General features: G+C 42.4%; 1 protein-coding gene across 2 annotated transcripts in view; it reads right to left on the reverse strand.

The window, feature by feature from the left end:
- The window catches only part of PAX5 (paired box 5), a 219,349-nt gene that overhangs the window by 126,963 nt on the left and 67,381 nt on the right, over positions 1-25,005 (reverse strand). For both annotated transcript variants that reach the window (XM_054032408.1, XM_054032406.1), the window contains exon 6: positions 22,039-22,214. In XM_054032408.1, coding sequence (XP_053888383.1) covers positions 22,039-22,214 — 176 coding nt within the window. The remainder of the gene's footprint in view (positions 1-22,038; positions 22,215-25,005) is intronic.

The following is a 25,005-nucleotide window of genomic DNA, read 5'->3' on the forward strand; positions in this document are numbered from 1 at the left end:
CATGGATTAGGATTACTAATTTAAGGAATGATATATTAAAAATGTGGCTCATGCAACTGGTTTTCAGTCACACCCTGCTAATAATGAACATTTGAATGAATGATGACAATGAACAAAATGCATTGAAGGCAATGGAAAGACTCCCATTTATGTGACTGAACTTCAGAAAACGCACTAAATGCTATATCTATAGGCAGAAACCATCTGTTGAGTCTTTTCAGTGAATGAACGTATTTGTAAAAAGTCCAGAATGTTTGTGAACAGGAAAAAATGGTCTAACTTAATCCAACAACTGGTTCATTGTCAATAGTCTGTAGTGCTCCACTCAATGCAAAAATAAAGGGGACACCCCCAATGAAATTAAAAGGCAACAGATTTAAAACTGACATAAGGAAATCTTTTTTGTTTTTAACCCAACACATAATTGTTCTGTGCCACAAGAGGCACAGAGGACTCAAAAAAGGATTGGAAATAGAACAATATTAAGATCCTCAGTTACACTAGCTAGAGAAATGTATAATTGTCTATTGTGGTGGTTCTGCACCTTCTTCAGAAACATATGATATTGGCCACTATTGCAGAAAATTCAAACAGCAGGATTGCTAGGTATTTCGCTACTGATAATTTTGGCAGAAACATCTAGGTTCCTTGGGATTGTGGGTGGAGTTTTTAATCAAGTACCATCAATCTTTTTCCCCATTGTGCCCCTAGTAATGTAGGTGGCATCTGCAAAACCATAAATAAAGATAATAGTTTGTATTTTCATAACACTTCCTATCCAAGGTTCTCGGTGTACTTTTTATGAATGTTATCTAATATGGCCTCCGAACACCCTTTCCAGTAATACTGTCTAGATTTCACAGCTGAGGAAACTCAAGTTGAGAGAGGTTAAAACTGGTCACTGATTATGGGATACTCTCCTTCCCAGCTATTTCCATGGGATCTGTTAAAAAGGCAGCATGCAGCATCCCAGCTGGCTGCATTCTTCTTGCTCTAACTTTTTTCTTGCTGGTTTTCTAACAAAAGCCCACAAAAGCTTATGCTCAAATACATTTGTTAGTCTCTAAGGTGCCACAAGTACTCCTGTTCTTTTTGCGAACACGCATAAAGTTACATATGTCAATAAACATAGATCTTCTTTGCAGTCGTCTAGGTGTGCTCTGATCACCTACGGGAAGATTGCAAAGGAGATGCTCAAAATAAACCAGAGCTGGGAAGCAGTTAATGCAGGAAATGGAAGAAAACCATGTGTAAAGCATTTGTAATCCCATATTAAATAAAACAAGGGTTTTGTCTCTAAACTTAAAACCTTCATGTAAAAGTCACTTGGACAGAGAGGAAGACAAAGAACCTCATTGTCCACTGCCTTCTACTTTGCATAGACCTGTGCAAAGGGAAGGTAAAATGCTACCTCCCACCTTGAACAGAGATAAAGGCCAGGAGACAAGGTCAAGGCAAGGAGAACCAAGTCTTACACCCTACAAATGTGAAATCATCTGGTGATGAAGACTGTAGGCTGATCCTCCCGTAGCTTACAGATCTCAACACATGATAACACAGAACATCTCATAGCTCTAACTCTTCTGACTGGCATGTGGCTCTGCTTGATAGAAGGGTTTCCATCCCCATAGTCCCATAGCTCATGGTCATAGTTCACCAACTGCTCCATCATTGTGTTGGAAGACCACAGCTATGGCAAAGTTAATCCAAAGCATTACCCTACAGACAATGTTTTCCAAAGATCTATACTGCCATAAGCCAAACAAACAAACAAAAAACCACGTAGGGCTTCCCTCTGCTTCAAGACTAAGTCATGTTCAAGTCATCATGAGATTAGATCCCAAAAGAAAGCAGTAGGGATTGCAGCATTTAGTGGTGTGTTACAAAGTTAAAGGTGAACCAGCTCAAATAAAGTAAGCAACTCTCCAAAATCTTTGCTTATTTTTAGAACTGAACTCAAAATATACCAGATGGAATTCTTAAATGTTGATATAAAATGTATTGATTTAACATTGTTGGGTTCCAACTGAGACAAGAGGTGGTCAAACATTTTCTAATTTCAATTTTGTGATTATTTGAATTGGAATTTAGATTTTTTGATCACCCCTCCCTCTCACAAAACATTTTGGACACCATTTTTATTATTTTTTTCTCATTTTTTGACCAGCTCTATCTGTGACTAGCGCTACCAGAGGGACAATACAGCAGGAAATATTCCCTTGCAGTATGTCTGTCCAGAAAAAGCCAGAAATGACAGGAGGCAGCTTGTTCTTGTGATCCGCTAACCAGACTCTACCATGCTACAAGTTTTAACTGTGCTACAATGAAGGTAACAGTGAAGTGGTTTATGACAGTCACAGATCAGGTCATACTGCATGCCACAATTACTAAATATATGACAGAAACCTCTTTTAGCATGGGCAGATTTTGGAATGATGTAGTGCTTCTTTCCACATGATGGTCAACAATGACTAATAGACAATGGGCCATTTCACTACTGAGCCAAATGCTGCTATCATTTTCCCAGTGTAAAACCTCCAAGATCTCCAGAGGCACAAGCACATGTGACATGCAGCTGTTGCAAATCTGGAGCATGGAATCACCGTAAGAAGCCCTATTTTCCAATGCCATTGAGATACATTCGCATTTCTGCCACTTACCTCGGACTTTCACCTGAAGTGAGGAACTACCCTCCACTGCCCAGACTTCTTTTTTCCCCTCTCAATCAGAAATTGCCAAAGCTACAGCTATTTATTTCATGTATAGTAAATAGCGATGGGCCCTAACCCATGACAAATCTATACATGGGACCAAAACCTCAGCTTGGGTAAGTCAGAATGGGTCCTCTGTCTTCAAGGGAGCTACATGGATTCACCCCTGCTGAGGACCTGGGAGGTCTCTTCAACTCCCATATCCCCTGCAATTGTCCATATATTGACCAGACAACCAGCTAAATAATAATGATATAAGTACATAGTGGAAGAGAAAGAAAAAGAGCGGCAGCTACTGGGTTTGTTCTCTCACTGCAGGACATTGAGAGGTACATGTCTGGTGGCTCTGCCGCCCCTCACTGACTCACCGCTCTGCTGGGCAGGGCCTAGGAATGACTCACAAGTCGCCCTAGCTGCAGTGCCCAATCAGAAGTGAAGGGGGCGGGTGCAACAACAGGGCCAACGGACAAGAGCCGTGGTAGCCGGAACTCAGGGCCTGAAGCTCCCAAGCCAGGACAATGGGCCCCAGGAGCCAACCCCAATCTGGGACAGTTGCGAGGGCTGTGATTGTTTCAAAAAACTCTTGAAAAAGTACTTGCAAATAAGAAAAGAAAATTACTTGTGTTTTAAGGACCTTTAAAATGTACCTAAATACTAGTAGTAGGTGCAGAATATTTAACGTACTTACGTACTAATACGTAGAGTACTTCAAAATACTAATGTACTTAAACACATGGGAACACTGAATGGAATACAACAGTTCTGTATGATCCTACCAGGAGCCTTCTTCCAGCCTGACAGTTGTCATTATGACACATGCGGTTAGGTGAAAACACAGTACTGCCAACACTAAATGTTCAAAATTCAGAAGTCAGGCCCCCAAAGTTCACGAGTGTGGCTTAAACATTGTGAGACTGAAAACAAACAAACAAATCTTGGGTTCTTTTCCGTTTGCCCTCTGGTTTTGGAGCCTTTAGCATGCAATTGGGTCACATTTTCCAGCTTTTCTTCACAACCACAAGGGCTAGCAAGTTACTTTTTCTATTAAAGAAAGCTGAGATTCTCAGCTAATTACATGATTCTGGAAACTGGGACTTTAAGAAAATATTGGAAGGTGGTCACATTGAAAAACATTTGCCAAACATCATTTGGTGCATTCTACCTTTCCCCATATCCTAATTTAATCTATGAATAATTTGTGTGTTACTTGAACAGCTCTGTTTGACTGGTCAAATAAATACATTATTTGAAGAATACTTTTTTTCTGCCATTCAGTGACAAGCAGCCAGCGACCCCCTAAATTTTGGGCAGACTGATCAGCTTCCTCTGAAAAACAACAACAATGCCAATCAGTTCAATTGTGTTAAGCCCTCTAATAATTCAAAAACCCAATCATATGTTACTTTTCTACCACACTCTACACCTGAGATCTTCAAGTGCTTTATAGACATCACCGTTGTAAAGAAGGCAAGTCTTATTGTTCCCATTTTACAGATAAGACAACCAAGCCATAGAACAGTTAAGCCCTCATTCCCCATTGACTTCCAAGAGGAGTTGAGTACCTAATTCTCCTTTGTATCTTTGGAAATCTCCTTGGGAGATTCTCCCAGACTGCCCTTGGACAACAGTGACAGAGCTCAGAACTCAAGTAAGGAGACAAAATGAAAGTTCCCTGGGTTTTTAATCGGTGCTTTAATTTCATCATTTATTACATTTTAAGGGAGAAATGGAGATGCTACCAGCTATCCTTGCTCAGCTGCCCCTCTGTACATGGGACTTCATTTCAGACCCAATTATTCTTGCATTCCATACAAGTCCGTTATCCTATTATTCATTATTTACATGAGAAATAAGGAATCATGTAACTGAGGTTCTTCTTCCAAATGAGTTGGATCCACTTGGTTTTATTGTATTTTTATGTCCCCTACATTCTCACATAGCAGGGTGAGCAATGCAATAGTCAGTGAGGCGGGGACAGCACTGACAAAACGGTGCTAGAGCATACAGTGGTATCCGATAGCATGCATTTCCTGATTAGAGTAAAGGGAGAAACTGGTTTTCCAATTCACACCGTGTAATGATATCTAGAAGATTCTGACTTCTTTAAACGACAACCACTGTGTGCCTGATCCAAAGCCCATTGACTTCAAGTGGGCTTTGAACCAGACCCTGTGTGCTTACATATTGCAAACATTGTCTGATCACCACATCTAAAGACTCATGTGTTGGAACTGTCCATGGTCTGTTCAGAGTTGGAAAGGCAGAAGGAGCCCCTAAATATTTGTATATTTCAGGGGGGGACACACCCCTCATCCAACCACCACGTCAGCATTTCCCATTCCAGTGCAACTGTACAATGGCTATACTGCTGTCACTCAGGAAAGGACACATCCAACAGCAGGAATTTAACACATCGAGATACCCACAGTTTGCAGGCTATATTGGGATATATTTAAAATACTTCCCTCTGGTGTTTAAATTGCCTCATAAATATGGGAAATGCCTACAAAATGAGCTTGCAAATAAGAAGTTCGTCCAATAAAAGCTATTGTCTCTTGAAAATAAGAGTAATTTAGGGTGGAAATTTGATTCTGCTCCATTCAAAGCAAAGGCAGGGTAATTGCAAAGGTATGATATGAAGCAAGATTGTAGGATTCACCCATTAGCTGAGCTAAAAGCAGTATTTCTTGCTGCTCCCGGTACCCAAGTGCGCGGGAATGCAAGGGCTTTCCGTTTACATTAGCAAACCCCACATTATCACTGCAGCCCATTGAACTAGTCAACAGGCAAGTGTATTTGTGTATTTATTTCTCTTTCATTCTCCTGTAGGTTTAACATAGACAGCGGGAAGTAGGTCAATATTACTATTACACAAACCTGGGGTGAGTGATGCTACCATGCAACATTGTGTTATCCTCATAGCAAGCCAACTTCAGACAATTCTGTGTGTATTTTCCCAGCACAAGAGGTGTGCACTGCATACATACTGTAAATTGCATGGATGATCTCCCTGATTGTTATTTTCAAAGGAACAGAGACTGCTTGAGCAATTATATTGTATTCATCTTAGTCATATATTATGCTTTGACATATTGAAAATCTGATGAATGGTCAGTAAATCAGTGCGCTCCTTCAATTCCTGGACAGAGTCCATTGTTTGCTTGACTACTGCTTATTACTTGTTTTGGACTGATGGGCAGTTAATTGCAGCTCTACCGGGCATATGAAAGCCCCACCTAGACAATAAGCTATTTTTTATTTTAAAACCCATTTAATGCACTGACTTGGTCTTTGTCCCCAAACCTAGAAATCCACCTTTCTCCAGTGAAATACGTGACGAACAGAAAGCTTAATTAAATTACCAAAAGTCCTGTCACCAAACCCCAGGGAAATTCAGACGTCTCCTATGGAAACAGGAGCGGTGTCTTCCTAATGTAACTCCGGGCAATGTTATCACTGATGCAGCTCCACTGGTGGAAACAATGGAAGCTCTAGCATAGGAAAGCACCTGGGCTTTTACCATCATATTGTCTAACCCTGCTAGAAGACATAGTCCTAAAACTGCTGACGACCACAAACACCCTGCCTCCGTTAGATCTCCCATTACTGGGATTCTAAACTGGCAGTAGTTCAACGCTAGAAATGTTAAGAAAGAATTCAGGTGTAGCCAAGGCCTGGGAATACAGCCTTGCTAGCTAAACTATATATATATATATATATATATACACACACACACACACACACACACACACACACACACACTATTTAAACATAATTGTTGTTAGCAGCTCTCTACATTGTTCAAGGAAAACAATACTAGAACTATATTTCTGCTATATTTAAACATTAGTAGTAGCTAGCAGTCTAGCTCCCAGAGTAGACAGGGCTGTAAGAAGAGATCAATACATCACAATCTCATTGTCCGTGAGAATTTTAGCCTTTGAAGTGTTTACAAGCCTACACCAAGCATGCTTGAACAGCAGAACTGGTCCTTCTTTCCAGAAATGTTCGACAGTTGCTACCAGCGATTTAGCTTTACTGGAGACAAGGTGCTAGCAGCTACTGACATTTTAGCCACAGCGCTCTCCGAGTCATTTTAGACAACATGGCGGTTAGAACATGTGGTAGCCTGAGACCCTATCTGCACTAGAGCCCTGTCTGCTGCTGCCTCACGTGGGACAGAACTAGTGATAGCAACAGTGGAAATGTTTTGCAAACAAACAAACAACTTTTAGGGCAGACACAGCCTGTGAAATGGAGAAAGTAAGGGCAAAGGAGAGAGAGCACCAAGCAGAAACTCTTTTCCCTGGGAATTTATATTTCCACAGACAGGGATATCGGAGAGCAGGAAGGAAGGAAGAAAGAAAGCAGTAAAAGAACAGAGTGCATTATACTTTCAAAAAGAACTATCTCAGGGCTTCCTGTAGTGCTCATCACCAGTTCTTAGTATGTCAGAGTTTCAAAAAATGCAAGTGCACTCTTCTGAAGTGCACCGTTAGTTGCTTTGGAAAAAAGCAAAAAACTCAGGACTAAAAAAAAAAAAAAAAAAAATCACCCACTCATGTCTCTGCCTGACATGCATCTACATGTCAGATTAACAACATACAAGCACCAGAAAAACTCCTGGCAAGTAAAACATAATAAAGCGAGAGGAAAACAGTTGATGGATAAATTAAGATCGCCTTTGTCACTGCAGCTGCTTCTATGAAGTAACTAGTACTGAAAGTTTTTTTAAGTCTTGTTTATTCTAAAATAACTCTTGATCCCTTGACAGTTCATTCATAAGCAATGGAAGGGACAGACAGCTAGTGTACTACAATATACTAGATCAGATACTATGGCAATGACACAGTATAAGAACCTATATCAGTAAGAATCTGTAGCCTTAGTTATCTTATTCAGCTGTTGGCCAATACTCCTGCTGGCATCCACCACAGGTGTTTTGCTGTCTTTCGCTGGCATGGGGTAGAACAGCAGCAGAACTAGAGAGGTGGGGCTTTTCTCGCCATTCAGTTTTGTTCCTCGAACAAGAAGAATTTGCACAACCCCAGCTATTAGGAATAGTGAAAAGCAGAGGTGAAAGTAAGCGGCTACAGTCCGGTACGGCATACCGGCAAGAGCCAGTATGCCGTGCCTGACTGGACCGGCTTCCGGGGCAGTGATTTAAAGGGCCCAGGGCTCCAGCCACTGTGGGGAGCCCCCGGCCCTTTAAATCCCCGCCCAAGCTCCAGCAGCCGGGCTCCCGTGGTGATTTAAAGGGCCCAGAGCTCCACGGCGGCCGGAGCCCCGGGGCTCCCAGCCGCCTCTGCAGTTGGTAGCTCCAAGGTGATTTAAAGGCCCTGGGGCTCCCAGCTACAGCCGGAGCCCCAGGGCCTTTAAATCTTAAAAGCCCCCGCCTTTTCCGGTTGAGGCCACACCCCCGCTCAGGACTCCAGCGTACCGGTAAGTCCTTTAAGTTACTTTCACCCCTGGTGAAAAGTGGCACTAACCAACTTTCTCTTTTATTCCTTTCTGTGTGATACCTTAGAGGCTGAAGGTGGAGATACACTGTGGCCCATCATAGTCTGCCTGAGATAAAGAAACAAAGAAAAATTGGAGATGATGAGGGTGTTTAAAAAGCTGTAGCTGGATATTTGACTTACTGCAGCTGAGAACCGAGGTAACTTAGGTTGTGTGATAGTGAAATTAAATCCAAGCCCAACGTACCTAGAAAGAACTAGTGCTGTGAGGATATTACAATGTGTGTTATAGGGATATTTAGAATTCTTATAGTCTAGGACACTGGTAAAGATTCTATACACCTACACAACTACAAATCCTAGAAACAAATTCTCATCTCAGTTACATCATTGCAAACCTTTAATAACTCCACTGGAATCAATGGGTAACAGATTAGAATCTGAAATAGGTATATATTTCTTTTTACATCAAGTTTAAAAGCGACACACTTTTGCTTTCAGTGCAGTTTGTGAAATGAATAAAATGAGCAACGGGCACAATCTTTATGGGAAATAATTGGTAAAAGCACATAGGTGTATGTATGCAGCATATGTAGACTTGACAGAATTAGTTGTATGTATTTATAATTTCAACAGGTAATATCGATGTTTATTTTTAAGCATATATTTCAATTTTTAATCGCCTGACATTTTCACAGTTGCGGGAGATTACGGGAGGGTCCAGACAATAATTATTTAATGACAGTGGACGTCGAGATTCCAAAAGTTAAAGCTTTATAGCCATTAAAACACAAGTTGTCAACACATACAAAGCAAATATCCTTACATCAAACTTAAACAAGTTCTCATGCAGCGTTTTTCTTACTTTGCCTATTGGTAAATTCAGATTGTCAATGGAACATTTTTCTTTTGGTGGGTTGTGGTGTACATGGTGAAATTGATGTTTATCAACATCTACCGATAAAAATATAACCCTTCCAAGCCTAAGTATGATCTTATTTGATTGTGTCTCTGTTAGACAGCTAGTGGTATGGTCCTGGGCAGAACTTAAATACTGCTCTAGTGGGGCCTAAAGAAAATTTGCAAAGTTACAACAAAAAAATTAGTCCCTTCTTCTTCATGCTAAGGTGACTAAGCCTTTGCTTAAGGGGTAATGCATTGCTGCACTCCCATGGAAGGAGTCTTTCTGGGTTCCCCCTTGCCGCACAGGGGAAGTAAGTAATAAGTGAGGGCAGCCTTTTACAGGTAAAGGTACTGTCCCCTCAGACCAGCTCAGCTTTGCAGTCTGTGTTTAGGGGGTGGAGCCAAAGCTCCAAGGCTCTCTCTGCTCATGAGAGGGGAGAAGGTGCAGCCTGCTCTCCCGCCATGCCCAGACTCATGATCTGGAGAGGCTGAGCAGGGAGTGGGCTCTGGGACACTCACAATATGGGGACCTCCAACAGAATCTCACCCTAAAGCTCTTGCAGCAGAAAGGGATATCACAGCTTCACCCGTCATTTTTCCCATCGGTATTGCAATTAGTGCTTGGGGAAATCTTTTTGGTGAATAAGTTGTGAGCCAAAAAATGCAGTTTAGGGTCAACTGAAACTGTGGATCTGGGTCAAATTCAGAGAATAATTTCCTCCTCCCCATTTTTTTTTTTCAGCTGAATTCCAAAAAAGTAGAAGTGTTTTCTTTTGTCATTTTTGAAACTAAGTGTTTCTACTTTTCATTTTTTAAATTTAAATCTACAAAAGGGAGAGGGTAAAAACACAACCTGAGAACAAAACAGAACATTCTGTTTTGGGTCAAACATAATGCTTCATTTGACCCAAAATGAAGAGGTTTTTTTGGCTTTTCATTTTGGCAAGAAAAAAAAACCAATTTGATTTTGTATAATCCCAAAACTAATATTATTTTCAGATTTTTTGGTTCAGATGCCAAATTTTTATTTGCCCGGCTCTAGTTACAATACGGTTATTTTAATATCCCTTACGTTAAACTTTTAATACATTTCCCCTTTTTCTGGAAGGCCATTAGCTGCTTCTGATAACAAAGGGCACCCATGTGCACAGGTAGTGGCAGTCCTTCAGAAATAAACAAGTTGCTTCTGAAGCCTGTTAGCAAGCTGTAGGGTTTCTGCAGCTGCAGTTTCCATGAAATTTCTCAGCAACCACAGTCAGTTGTCATGCAATACACTGAGCGGCATCAGTCACACGGTTACCTTGTGTCATATAACAGCGCACAATGTGACTGACCACCATCCAACATGACATGTCACAACAAGGTGCAACGCCTGGGAAATAATATACTTTTTTCCCTGAAAAATGTACACACAAAAGTCCACCGGTCAGAAAGGAGGGCAGGGGAGGTTGTTTGTTCATTTTTTGTTTTTTTAAAAAAGGTTCCTATATACAAAAGTTGCGCAGTTCCTCTTTAATAGGCAGAATTAAATGCTAAAAATAACAATTGTTTTTGTTACAGCAGCCGGTATCTCCTTTCATCTCTCTCTACAAAGATGCATATCTTTAGGGTGCAAAATGGAGAAAGCTACCAACGTACCCTTCATCAACTGAGTGAAAAGGCGGGTCTTGTGGTTCAGGTACAAAACTGGGAGTCAGGAGATCTGGTCCGAGTTCCCAGCTCTGGCATAGACTCCCAGTGTGACCTTTGACGAGTCAAAAATGTTCTGTGCTTCAATCCCATATGTAAAAATGGGCTAATAATACTTCCTTTCTCCCACCTGCTACCTGTCTTCTCTACTGAGACTGTAAGGTTGTCAGAGCAGGGACTCTTTCATACAATGTGCATGCTCAGCAGTTAACACAATGGGCCTTTGATGTCGGTTGAGCCCTCTAGACCCCATAAAAACAAATAATAGTGCAAGCGAATAGGGATCGTTGACTATGGAGCCAAGTCCAAGGTGCTGGATGCACTCAACTCCCCGTGAAGTCCATGAAAATTCTGAGCATTCAGCTCCTGGTAGGTTCAGAACGAGAGCTGATCACAAACTGGAATTTCCATTCCGCCGGAAATTTCGATAATTTGACATTTGTTTTCATTCCAGTTTAGAAATGATCGGCAATGATCAGAACTGTTGGAATTATTGACCCAAAATGAGAAAGTTGAGCCCATTTGTTTAGACATTTTCCCACTAAAAATTTAATTGAACTTGACACATTGCCTAAAATATTTCAATTTCTACAAAAATGTTTTTCCTGAGGGAAAAAACTGCCCCAATGGAAAAAAATGACCACCTCTATTTGAAACTGAAGAACCCTGTTCTGATGCATCTTGTATAGATAATATCCACCACATATTTCCAGAACAACTATGAAAAAAAAACATTTTTGCCGACAGCAGAAGTCATTTTGATTATTTGAGACAACGGTGATAGGAAGTATTGACTCACATTGACCTACAAGGAACATTGGAAGTGTGAGCACAGGAGTGGCAATCAAGATAGACACTAGATATATAGCTGAATTCACCCTGACAATTTCAAAAAAAAGAGGATGGCCAGAAATATTTCATCCATGCGGGAGGAGGGGGAGGAAATCCACAAACAAAGCATACTCAGGTTTCACTAACCTGGGCTGAGGATGACACATAACCAAGATAACACTTATGAGATCACAAGAAACATCTATCTTTCTATCTTAAAGAAACAAAGAAGTTCAAAAGAAGTAATTATAATTGATCAAAATGTCTGCTACAATCTCTTTCCCTGCTCCCTCATTATAGGGCAACCACACCCTTCTCCTCACTCTCAGTAGTCAAACTCTGGTGGTTCCATCTCATTTGAGCTTCTAGCAGGAGAGATTTGTTTAGCTGCTTTTTAGAGTAGACTCTTTGGCTTCACCCCAGCCGTAAAAATACATTTACACAGATTAATTTTTGGGCGGGGGAGGGGCAGTGAAGAGAAAAGCAAAAAAAAAAAACCTCTCAAAAGGGAGGGTTAGGTATCTCCATCCTTGGAGGTCTTTATCCAAAGAGCAGTTTTTGAACAGCCAAGTTTTGCCAATGGCCACCCTACTTTTCCCTGGATGCCGAAGTAGCTAGATATCATGAACAGGCTTCACACCTACCATAGAGCTCCTGTATGGCAGTTCAGAGTTGTACTGCATGGCAGTTCAGTAGGCCATCTACCCTAATATAACCTAAAGGTCCAACCAGGCCTCGCCTTGTTAGTTGGCCACCTTTTGTTTTGCTGTGGAACAGCATAGTCGCAAATACAAGAGATTTAAATGGATGACTCAAATCCTTCTGAAGAGAGGGAGGGCCTGCCCCATGTCTTATACATGGTAGGCAAATGAAAAAGGAAGTATATTTTACTCTCATTTATAAAGCTGGAGAGGCAAATTGAATTCCACTCCAGACAAGAACCCAGCAGGGGCTGTCTCTGGTACATACACACACTCAGACAGACTGCGGGATTAGCTCCTTGTAAGTAGCGACGGGCCAGCAAAGCCACAGTAACAAAGGCAAAGGCAGAAGGACAAGCTGTGAATTGCAATGCTATAATTGCCTCAGCAAAATATTGCAAGTCTGGGGATAAATTAATTACTGGAAGGGGATGCATTCCTTTAAAAAAAAAAAAAAAAAAAAAAAGGCAGGGGTCAGTTCCTTTGCACAGTTTAGCCTCCTGCGACCTTTGAACTTCGAGGGAGGTCACAGGCATGTCACTGTTCCCAGCTGCTGTCTTCTGCCTCTGCCCATCGCAGGCCTTTAGCCCTTTTCCATTGTGTAGTGGTATTGATCTGTTGGCAGCAATGGGCTGGATAATTAGCCAGGAATTAGGGTTTCTATTACAGCCAGGAGGCTGCCCCAGCTGATTTATCACCTGAATAATTTACTGTGATTGAAAGGAAATTAAAATGAACTCCATTTGACAACTGTGCGCTTTTATGGGCTTTAGTGAAGACTCAAAAGCCAAATTAATAGCCTGGTGTTGTTTAATAGTCTATTGAGAGTAAATAGGGGAAGGTTTTTCTTTCCTGATGTACTTTCTTGTGCCATATTTAGGAGTTGCTTTCCCCCACCCCCCAATAAAACTACAGACAGAATCAAAGGTAGTTTTACTTGAGAGAGAAACTGCTTTGTAAATCTGTTTTCCTCCGAGGTTATTTTTATCCTTCCTGTTCCACTGCCATTTTGCAGGGATAAGAACAATTGCAACTCAAACAACAAACGATGAAATGAGACAGTATTTATTCTCCAGGAGACGATGTGTTAAATCCTGCTGATTACTGCATACTGGATGGCCATCTATTACACTTTCCTGCCAAGTGTCCAAAGATACACTTCTCCAGGACGCTCTGCTTGGCTGTAAAAGCTGTCCGGTGTAACGGTCGTATTATGGAGAAGTACAAAGCAAATACTGCAACCAAATGGGCATCTTTCATTGGGTCCAACTGGCATTGGATCAGGGCCATAAAGAGCAGTCGTTTCAGACAGGGTTCAGTATATTTTATGATGAACTTCTTTTGGTTTCCAGGAAGAGAAAACAATGATTCTCAGTAGCACAGGTAGGAGAAGAGTCTCCGACTCTCTGAGGTGATTGCATTCCGATAGCTGCGTCCTGTCGGAGAAAGTTTTATCCCAACACCTTGTATCCCCAATAGCCCAAATTTGGTTTTCAGTTACTCTCCCAATGGCAGAGCTTTTTGGGTGGCCCATTGGGCATTAGAAACCTGTACAAAGCTGCTGAAGTATTGTGGTAAGTGTGGCTTGTTAACTCCAAAAGGGATACAAAAAAGTTGGAAGTGGATCTCTATCAAAAGAGAACTAGGATAGTAGCCACAGGGGGTACTGCAGGGAAGACTTGGGAGACAGAATTTTAGCTGGATGTTAATTTTGTTTTAACTCATTGCCTTTGCACACTATTTATGAGAGGTTGGGACTCAGCCAGTCCTCAGTTAACACTTGTATAACCCTTCAATGTCAGTGGAGTTTGCAGTGGAATAACAGAGCAGAATTTGGTCCATAGACTTTACAAGTGGTGAAGGAGTGAAAGATTGTGCCCAGAAGGTGTAACTGTAGCCAGGGATGATTTTACCACTGTCCAGTCTTAGACCACAGACGGTTTTAGTAAGATTTCAATAAATATCGGCTTTATATTTTTTGTTTCATGATCCAACATGGTTAATTTCACTAGGAATGAACTCTGGAGATTCAAGGAATTTTCATACTTAAATCATTTTCCCCTTTAATACTCTACTAAGATTGTCAGAAGTCGTCATTCATCAAAAAAGTTAGTTCCTAACAGGAAACCAGGATGCGTTATTCATAGTCCAGTGGCTTTGCACAAGTAGTGCTCATACCATCAGTTCCTCACCTTGTACTCATCTACCTCAGTGAATCAGTTTAACCAGAAAAAAAAAAGTCATTCATTATGTCATTGTCTTGTGTGTTTTTATAGCTGAAGCCCAAATTCAAACTGTACAAGTTGGATTTTACCATTCATTCCACCTTCTTTCACCAGTGTTATTCCTACAGAGACTGCAGAGCCCTTTCTGCAGTACAGATGCTTTAAGTGGAAAACACAAGCTCTCAATTTGACACATGAGATTTTAAGATTATTATTCATGAAAGTAAAAACTGAAAATTTTCAAAGGGAATTAAGTCATCTCTAAGCACAGGTGCCAAGAGACACATATTTGCTCCAGCTACCTTATCCTGATTCTTTCTAAAGCAAAGGAGATTTAAGGAGCAGTATTTCATTTTGAACAGAATTTCATTTTTTCCCTTCCACCTGATGGATTTGTCATCCAAATTTTTTAAACAAACTCCTGAATGCTTATCCAAATCCAAAATATTCAAATTTTATCCCAAACTGAATTTGACGTCCAATCGAAAGGTAACAGGAAAATTGCTGCACAGCACTGGGAATTGTCTGCTATTAATAACAAGTGGTTGTCTTTTAAGTCTTTGATTTACATAGTGTTGTAGTTGGTCACACCAGGTTATGCCTCATTATGGCTCTGATCTAAGCCCCGTTGAAGTCAATGGAAATATTTCTGTTGGCTTCAATGAGGATTGGACCCATGTGCAATGCTTGGAGTGTAACAGCAAATCCATTTAAGATGGAGACAGAAATCCAGTTTAGATTTTTTTTTTTTGTAGGCAATTCATGACCCAAATCCTCTAAATAGTTGTCTGATTCTGGTGCATATATTGGGCCAGATTTTCAGCTAGTGTAAATTGGAGTAGCTCCACTGATTGCAATGCAGCCACACTGATTTATACCAGCTGAGGATCTGAGCTGTTGCTGTTAAACAATGACTGTTGTAGATCAATAGAAGATTAGAAAATAGTATAGATCAGAGATTAGACCTGAACAAAACCATAGTTTTAGTGTACAGAACTTCACTGCAGATACATTTAGGCATGTTTTTGCACCACGTGTTTTTCCATTTCAGGTTCAAAAGAACATGAAAATCTCAAAGTGAAACTCAGATGAAATGTTTTGAAGCTACCAACTTTCACGTTGTTTGTATCCAAAATTATGAATGCAGATCTCACTCCCCTCATTCCACAGGCCATGGGAATGCCCCTTACCATTTGTCCTTGGGATGGGAGAGGGGAAAGTGGCGTGTAGCTCCTCAAATCTCCAGTGCCTCAGAGCTGGTCAAAGTTTACTGAATGTTGATTTTTCAGCAACATTTTTCATCTGTTTCTGTAAACATGGACCCCAGAAATGGGATGGATTTTTCACATTTGGGTGAAAAATGTGTCCCATTTTAACCCATGATAGAAATGGTTGGAATGTTTTCCAGTGACAAATTTCATCAAAGTATTGCATTTCAATGGGAGGGTGGGGGGAGAAACCAGGATGAATTTTTCGTGAACATTTTCTTGAAAGTTTGCCCCATTTTTCAGCCAACTCTTAGGTAAAAATTTTCAGAAGTGCCAGAGTGACTTAAGAGTGTATGTCCCATTTTAAAAAGTGACTTAGACATTTAAGAGCCTGTTGGAGAGGAAGGGCAAATTCATTGGGGTGGTCTCTCCCTATAGTACAGGGAGTGTGTGGAAGTCTCTCCCCACTGAGCTGAGGAACCCTGCCTCAGCATCAACCGATCTAAGAGGGTGTCTCCCCTTCAAGTTAGATGTGGGTACCGCTGACTCAAATTGAACACCCAGGCTAGCTCCGCGTGGGTGTGAGCAGCTACACTGCAAAGCCAGTCAAGAGTCACTGGTTCCCCACACGTGCTACGCTCTCCTGTGTGTGTTGCTGGGACTTCTGGGGCCACATCCTATGGCTCTTGGCGCTGCCATCAGCTGAGCCACTTTAGGATTCTTTCCCCGTGAGTCGTGGGAGAGCTTGTCTGTCCTTCTGGGCTCAAGGGCAGCACCAGGGCTTTAGCCTATAGCCCCAGATGGGCCAACTAGTCCCGATTAAAGCAACAGCCCATGCCCAGCGGAGACGGCTTTGTGAGTGGGCGGGGCTAGGTTGGGGCAACACCTAAGCAAGAGCTGAGTTAATTCTGCAGTGAAGACACACCCTAAGGCATTGTCTAGCCTGGAGACCAGCACTGATAACAGCTTTCTGTGGCCTGCTGTCAGTCTAGCTGCACTGTTGCAACGCTTTGCGCAGACAGGCAAAGCCAGTGTTTTCACTGGTGGCGTTTGCCCCTGCTTGAAACCCTGGCATAAGCCCCTCCAGTGCAAACAATAGCTTTGCTTGTTGACAGCAGCGATTGCTCCATGCAATTACACTGATGGTGGTAATCAGGGCCAACCACCCAGCCTATGTGAGGCTTAATCCAATTTATGTAAATTTGTGCTCATTAAACATCTCCTGGTTTTTTGCCTGAGGCTGCTGGCAGGTACGGGTAGAAACAATTCAGCTGCTGGTGGCACTAGGAACAGTAAGACCCTGACTACAGCAGCAGAGTTATATGCCCGGCCCCCAGAAGATAAACACTCTTGGGTGACCCATTGGCATGTCCCACAAAGCTCCATCAAGGGGTAGCTAACAGCAAGATCTGGGCCCCACACCAAGACGACACAAAAAGGAAAAGTAGGTTCTCATCCCAGCCTGGGGAAAGATGGTGTGAATGTCTTTCTTTGCAAATGGACCAGAAATATTTGAAGCTCCAGCTGGGTTGCTTTGCTGTGATTGATCAGAAAGGTCAGATGGTGTCAGCTTGTTTCTTGATTAGAAGAATGCAGTAGGGCTTCTGGTGCAAATATTTGTGAGAGAGAATTTAAAATTCAGTTTCCAGGAATACATGAAATCTATGTTATGCTAAAAGTTTCTGCAAGTACAAACTCACCACGGGATGCTTGCAGATAGTGAACACATAAGGACACAACATGACAAAAGGAATTAATATTTACTTTTGCATTGTTCCCCACCCAGAATGCCTATGTGCAAGGGGATCAAATTAAGGTCTCATGGGCAACCTTAATTCTGGCATTTCTTAACTTCTGTGTGCTTGACTTTACAACCTTAACATTACAATATGTACATATGCATTTATGCATACAAAACTGTACATTAAAAGAACATGTAGGTTGCAAAGCCAAGCACTCAAAAGTTAAGAAATGCCAGAAATCAGGTTGCCTGTTGCAACCTTAGTTCGGGCCCCTTGTGTGTCTGTGTTATGATACAGCCTTTAATGATACGATCACATACTATTTGATACAGGAGCCTGTCTCATTCAGTGCACTGACTGGATGTTGCTCACTAAATGAGCAGCTATTCAACATTTTGTTTTCTCCTCATTGTTCAGTGTGTGACCCCAGGCCTTATTTACTGCACACTATTCAAACCCTGCTCTGAAGATAGAATTATTAATTTCCTCATGAGCTTTTCTATGGTGCTTATCGCTAGATTAACCCCCCCAAAACATAAGTGAATGTCTTTTCACCACACCCCAGCCTAAAGTCTCTCAGACGTGCCAAATGCTCCATATAAACCGCAATCAATCAGTTTACCCACCTCTGCATTGCAGTCACCCCTGGGAGACCACAAAGCAGCTGGTTTGCAGCTCAGAGGGGAAAACTACACAACAGTTTAGGGCAGGAAGCAAAAACGAATACCACAGAGAAATGAAACGTCAGGTAAAGCACAGTTACCAAAGCTTGGAATTGATGCGGTCACACCTACTTGCGTGAAAAGTGTCCTGAGGACTTAAACCATCTGTCATCGGGCACAGGATTTCCAGAGCCAGGCTGTGGCATTCTTTTAGCACTGACTCAGAAGCTCACCGGTGCCTCTTGTAGCCTGGAATTCCTTTAGAAGTCCCCCACTCCAGTCCTGGCCCAGTTGAGGCTTACTTAGCTTGTGGGGTCTGACAACTGCACGCTGTGAGCTGGCCTGGGCTGTGCCCATGCTAGAATAAAACAAACTGTGACGAATTAAATAGACTGGGAACAGACAACTGAGCGGGACTGCTGGTTTGGGTAAGTGTTCACCAAGGTAAGTAAGTGCCCTAATTCAGGACATAACACTGACACATACATAGAGCCATGTCCCAGCAAGAGCCCGTGGGAGGATTTCAACCAATTCGGCCTGAATTGCTTCAGAGTGGGAGCACATAGGGGCAGGGGCACTGCCAGCCAGGAAGCGAGTGCAACCTGCTCCCTGCACCACACCTAGACCTAGTCCACGGTAAGCTGCCTCCAAACACAATTCTCTTCTCCACCCTGCACTGAAGAGCTTCAGTCTCATCTACACATGGAGCTCCCGCGGCCGCCCATGCGTGCTCCACAAGTGCAGAGGGAGCATCAGACAGGAGAGTTTTGCCATTAGTTTGTAGATCCTCAATTTAGAGCGGACACCAAACTAACATGCTGCGATCCAAACACCACAAGCTTTGAAGGGGCTCAAAATCCAAACCAGGATCCACTTCTAAACATCGCCGATGACCTTTCTCTTTATGACGGGCTGAGCCAAAACCCAAGCGCCAATGCCCCGAACATCTCAAAACCTAGATGTGCATTTTGCAGCCTGACACATCTCCACTCACCGTTTGTTTGAAAATCCCCACGGGGAGCTCCCAAGGCAGAACTGTGGGAGGCTCCGTATTCGAATGGACAGAGAATTGTAATTCACCTGCACGAATAACGGACCAAATCCTGGAGCTCCCACTCAAGCAAACCACTTCCTGAAATCAAGAAAGGCTGGGCCTGAGTAAAATTACTAAAACTGGCAGCATGGCAGATATTTATGGATATTTACTTTAGTTAGGGAGCAGGCAGCTTATTGTCACAATGGGCCAGAATGCCACACCTCTGGGGCGAATGACGCGCATTAGCATATTTCTGTGTCTCCTCAGCAACCGCTACTCATTCCTACCCCCATTGCTAGCTTAGCACTTGACCCATAATCCCTTGAACTCAACAGGATTCTTTCCATTAAGTTCAATGGCCTTTGGATCAGGCTCTTACGGCTGCTGTGACTATATATTGCCGGGAGATTTCTGGTTTTCCCCTTCTAGCAATTAATATCTTCAACATTTCATTTATAATTGATTTCTTTGGGTCTGCGACTGGAGCCAGAGACGCTCTCCATTTCTTCACGTCTGCAGGCCTAGGCTGGCCTCTCTGAGGAGGACTGAGGTGGGCTCCATCTGCTACAAGTTATGGAGCAGAGCTACTGCACATAGCGTCCGTGTTCATTAGGACTGCGGGTCTTCTAGCTGTGAAAATAACCACCAGCCCGTCGTACAATCTGAAAACCTGGGTCCAAGCTTCCCCAGGCAGGCGGATGCACTCAGACCTCTCTACGGCAATCAGGCTGCAAACTCCGTTTTTGATTAAATATATCAAATCCTATGAAGGCCAGTTCTGCACAGTGCTGAACACCCTCGGCTCCCAGTAACTTCCACAGGAGCTACAGACACTCAGAGGTGCTCAGTAGGTGCTCAGCACCTCACAGTGTCAAGCCCTTAGGCCCAGATCCTCCAAGGTATGGAGACACCTAACTGATAGATTTCAGTGGGAGTTAGGTACCTACGTACCTTGGAGGATCCGGGTCTTAGTTATTAAATTAGTGGGCCCATTCCTCCCAATTAACTCATGACTAACTAGCAGGACCAGCCACCCAAGAATACAGATAAAAAGGATCTGACGCAATCGGTCTTCACCACAGCCAGCTAAATGTGTGGTGGTCAGGATAGCACAGCCGCACACCTGGGCTGATCCCTTTGTTCTGCTTAGAGCAACAGGTCCACCGCAGGGGTTCGGTAACCTGCAACACTTCACCCGCCTAGATGTGTTGCCGTGCTGTGTACGCTGACTTCGAACTCCAATTCTGAGTGACACTGAGTGATGTTGAATCTGAAAGATTCAACAAGGTGGCAAAGCAGCCTTTTCCCAGCACAGCATTTTCTTTTCGATCATTTTTGACCCGTGAAAGTAAGGAAACTGAAAGAGAACTAGCAGCTAAAGACTTTCATGTAGCCAGTGTGGAAAGAGCCGACGATGTGGACAAGTGCTGTGCTAGCATCTCCACATTACCCCAACGGACGTTAGCGATGGAATAATCACCATCTAGTGGCACACAAAGGCATTTCACTCTTTGAGTCTTTCAGTGCTTGCTTTCCTCTCACCCACAGCGACAGCCTTGTTTGCTTTTTCTAACTAGGAACAAAACAAGCTCATTATGATATGAGCTCCCTTCCCCCCTCCTTTCCCCCAATTACTGCTGGATAAGAATGGTGATCTAGTGGAAAGGGGCTTTGCACGTTCAGGTTCAGAGTTGCAACATACATAAGTAGAACATACTGCAACGACCACAAAACCAAGGAGAAGCTTCTCCAATATTTAGAGATCACACTGGTGATCAAAGGCTCATGGGATTTCCACCATAATGCATAATTTTCAGCACTGCATAGGACTCTCTCAAAAAAAATTCATAGCAACATATTTCTCCATTCCTTGAGCTACTACCAGAACCTGGATTTATCCAGGATGTTCCCACTTTCTGGATATCCCTCCATTGCTCTCATATGGATGTGTGCAAGCAAGGGAGACCAGTCCTTCCATCTTTACATCCTGGAACCCTGGTTCAACAGTGGAAATGTAGGACATTACCAATGATTAACTGGATGTATTGCTAAATACTGAACCAGTGGCAAGTGAACCCTATACTTGAACTGACAGCAATAGTTTAATGTCTACATCACACAGAGGACAGCAACGACATGTACTGCACCAGTGGTCTAACAGCAGCGAGAACCTGCTACTTAGCAAACAAACAGAGTAAGTCAACACCTATAAGTGCTTTATTCCCATATGTGAAAAACAGGAGTGGAAATATAAGATCTTCCTAAAAACAGGGCCAGATTTTTCAGAACTACACAACTGATCTGCACATGCAACCATCCAAATTGTATACACAAATCAGGTATTTGCCTGAGCAAATGGCCAGTTAGATGACAGACTTAGGGTGACCAGACATCAAGTGTGAAAAATCGGTACAGGGGGTGGGTGGTAATAGGAGCCTATATAAGAAAAAGCCCCAAATTTCGGGACTGTCCCTATAAAATAGGGACATCTGGTCACCCTAGACAGACTGGTCATTTACATGTGCAAAAAATCCCACTTTATATGCACAATCACAGTAATTATGCACAGAAATTAGTTGCACAATTCTGAATACCTTGGCCTTCTTTGCAAATCCTGCTATAAAGCTACCATCAGATGCAACTTCACACCCTAAACACTTTGTATCCTTTAAACAGCAACTTTTAACTTTTTTCAAACTCAGACTCCTTTATGACTGCTGTGCACTTATTGATACAGAATTTGATGTGACGCCCACTCTCCAATGTTCTCCTAGTTAGAACTTGAGAACTAAGTGTTTGGTGATTTCCTGCAAGAAAGTGTCTACAGGCAGAAAGTGTGCATTTGAAAAGCTTGGTGGTTCATAATCGTACCTGCTCTGGTTTGATGGGTTCAGTCGTTGTGAAGATGTCAGAATAATGTTGCCTCTCAAAGACTCGATCCAACACTTCTAACTGTTGCTGGGTGAAAAGATCTCCTCGCATCTGTTTCCGAAGGAAATCTCGACCCGGGAGGGAATGGCCGTTTGGTACTGGAGATTCCTGAATACCTTTCAAAGATGACAAAATACACAGAAGAATAAATTGCTATTACAATGACCGCCACAACGCAGCGGCCTCTCACTGCGTTCCACTCTGTCCTTTGATTACATGTGTCAGCAGGTTCAAAAGGAAAAGTTACACACTTGTGGAAGAGACGCTATTAAACCGCGGTGTCATTTATAATAGCAAAGTCGTAACGCAATTTACTAAATGCATTCCATTGCTAACTTTATGAGGTACCGTAAAGGCTAGCTTCCTCCTAGGTGCAAATGGAGATTTTCAAGTCCAACGTGTCTTTATCCTGATACATAACAAAATGATCAGGCTCCAAGGGATAAACAGAACACATTTATGGTTATCAGTAACCTTAAAAAAGGCAGTTCTCCATGCCCCCAAAAACAAATGTAATGTTCCATTGCAATTCCTGAGGGTTCATAGCATCAAGCCACAGCAGCTGAGGTGTTACAGGCAGATTTTCCTAGCCCCTCAGTCACACACTAAACGTATTAGCTGCTTCTTCTGCCTGCAGAATGGAGGTGTTCCTGCTGTGCTGCGAGCCATATTTTTCATTGGTGAATTTCAGTGCTACGCTAAACTTTGCCACCTACTCTATAGCAGTGGAGGGCAGAGCAAAAAGAGGCCTGTTTGCAGCCAGCTCCACCTTGTCTAGGTCGTAGCCCACCAGCCAATCCCAGGGCTGATCAGAAACTACAACTGACCAATAGCAGCCCAGCTATCAAAGATGGCCTGGCACTCACCAGTAGGCACCATGACTGTATCCTAGAGGGTCTGGTCTGCTTTGCCCTTTTGGCTCCTGGCTCACAATCCAGTGTTAGTTGTAATGGCTGCTTGTATTAGTTATAAGATTTTACAGCAGCGGTGGGATGGTTCGCTCCTGAAGATCAATGGGTGTTTTCTAGGCCCATTCATTTGGCAGAGACTAGCAACATTACTCAGCAGTTTTGCCAGCCCCCCAGAGGTTCAAAAATCATGAAACAGGCCCCCCAAAATCATGAGATTGGCTTAAAAGTAACAAGATTTTCAGAAGATAAGAACATGGTTGTTTTTTATTTGCCTTTTGATTTCTGAGCCTTTAAAATGCACTTGGTAGCATTTTCATGCCTTTCTCTGCAACCATGAGGGCTACAAATGTACTTTTATTAAACGAAAGCTGAGATTCTCCCATATTCACATGACTCCAGGAGCTTTAAACAAAAACACCACATACCGCATGACTTGCAATAAATTGTCAGAGTTGGCAACACTGCACTAGATACCAAAAATGAGCACATTTGAAAGACAAGAGCTGCCTTAAAGAAAGTTTTGCATTGTGTAACTAAACATACCATACGAGAGAAGGTTTTGTTTACAGTTAAGATGGCTTCCCTTACGAATGGCTTGTAAATGTCCAGCAGCGTTGACAATTGTTACTACAGGTTCTTCATCATTTAAACTTGCAGATGGCAAGTATCTAAAGAGATCTATGCAACAACCACTTTTCCGGTAGGAGCCAATCCTACCCCCTTTGAAATCCATGCCAAACTCCCACGACTTACAGTAATGCAGGATTAGGTCTTTACGTACAGCGGTCAAGATTTTCAAAAGCAATTTTGCATGCTCAACTTGAAACAATTTAAAACCCCCTCGTTTCCACAAAGCTCCGCACACCAACACTGAGAAAATCAGGGCCCTTTAAGGTATATCAAATTGGATCCCCAAAATTGAGGTACTTAAAATCACTTTGGAAAACTTTGACCAGCCTCTTTACCATACTGGTGCCACAGAATGTGTGGTTGCTGTTAGGAAGACAAACCAGGAAACAGAAAGAGGAATCCTTTTGCTTTATAGCCAATGATTCAAGTCATAACCGCTTTTTATTTGCCTGTTTAGACACAGTCATTCTGATTTAAATCAGGAATATCACTGGTAGGTTTATTTAACAATTTTAGAGTCAATTTTTTAATCCATCAGGGAAAATCTGAACTTGTCCTCTGAACAGAATGTCTAGACATGCATACAGTAGTGTGAAAAGGTACAAAGGTTTATAGGAGAGCAGTGTATCTTTAAATCTTTTTTCTATTCCAAATCAAATAATATCTAATAGACCTAGTGCTGGGTTTAGTCAACCATGGCTTATAAAATTAAAATTCTGGTTGCTAGCTGCATGGTAGCAAAAGGCCAGGGAGCCCCTGTCTACAGAGAATGGAAATGCCGGCTTTAAATTTCAGGTTAAACCAATGTTATTCACAATTTGGCTTTGAAGTTAAAGCTTTACACAATTTCAGTCTGGGGGGGAGGGGGTGATGAAAGGGAGAAAAATAATCTAAGATATAGAATGACCTGAAAAATGTTCCATGCGTTTCTAATGGTTCCTGCATTGTTTATCAAAAGAGTGGGTGTATAATTGTTTAAATATGGTGCAGTGGATTCTTGTTTCACTGTAAGCACATCCCTTGACTTTTTTTTTTTTTTTGGTTTGGTGGGCATATCTGAAGAAGATTAGAATTAGCTTTATTTTGGCTCAAGTCATCATTTGGTTACATCACTGGATGTTACTGATTGCCTGGGTTACCAAAAGTAAACATTAGGAATTGAAGTAGTAGCAGGAGAAGTATTTAGTAGTATTACAGTTGCTCCCAAAGGCCCCAGTCAGGATCAGGGCCCCATTGTGCTAGGTGCTAGGTGAACACCCAGTAGGACACAGTCCCTACACAAGACGCAGACAATCGAAGACAAGAGACATACGAAGGGTAGGGGACAGGGCTCCGGCCAGATATACACAATTTTGAAATACCTTTG

Source organism: Malaclemys terrapin, chromosome 6 (assembly GCF_027887155.1).
Source record: "Malaclemys terrapin pileata isolate rMalTer1 chromosome 6, rMalTer1.hap1, whole genome shotgun sequence".
In the NCBI taxonomy this organism is placed as follows: domain Eukaryota; kingdom Metazoa; phylum Chordata; order Testudines; family Emydidae; genus Malaclemys; species Malaclemys terrapin.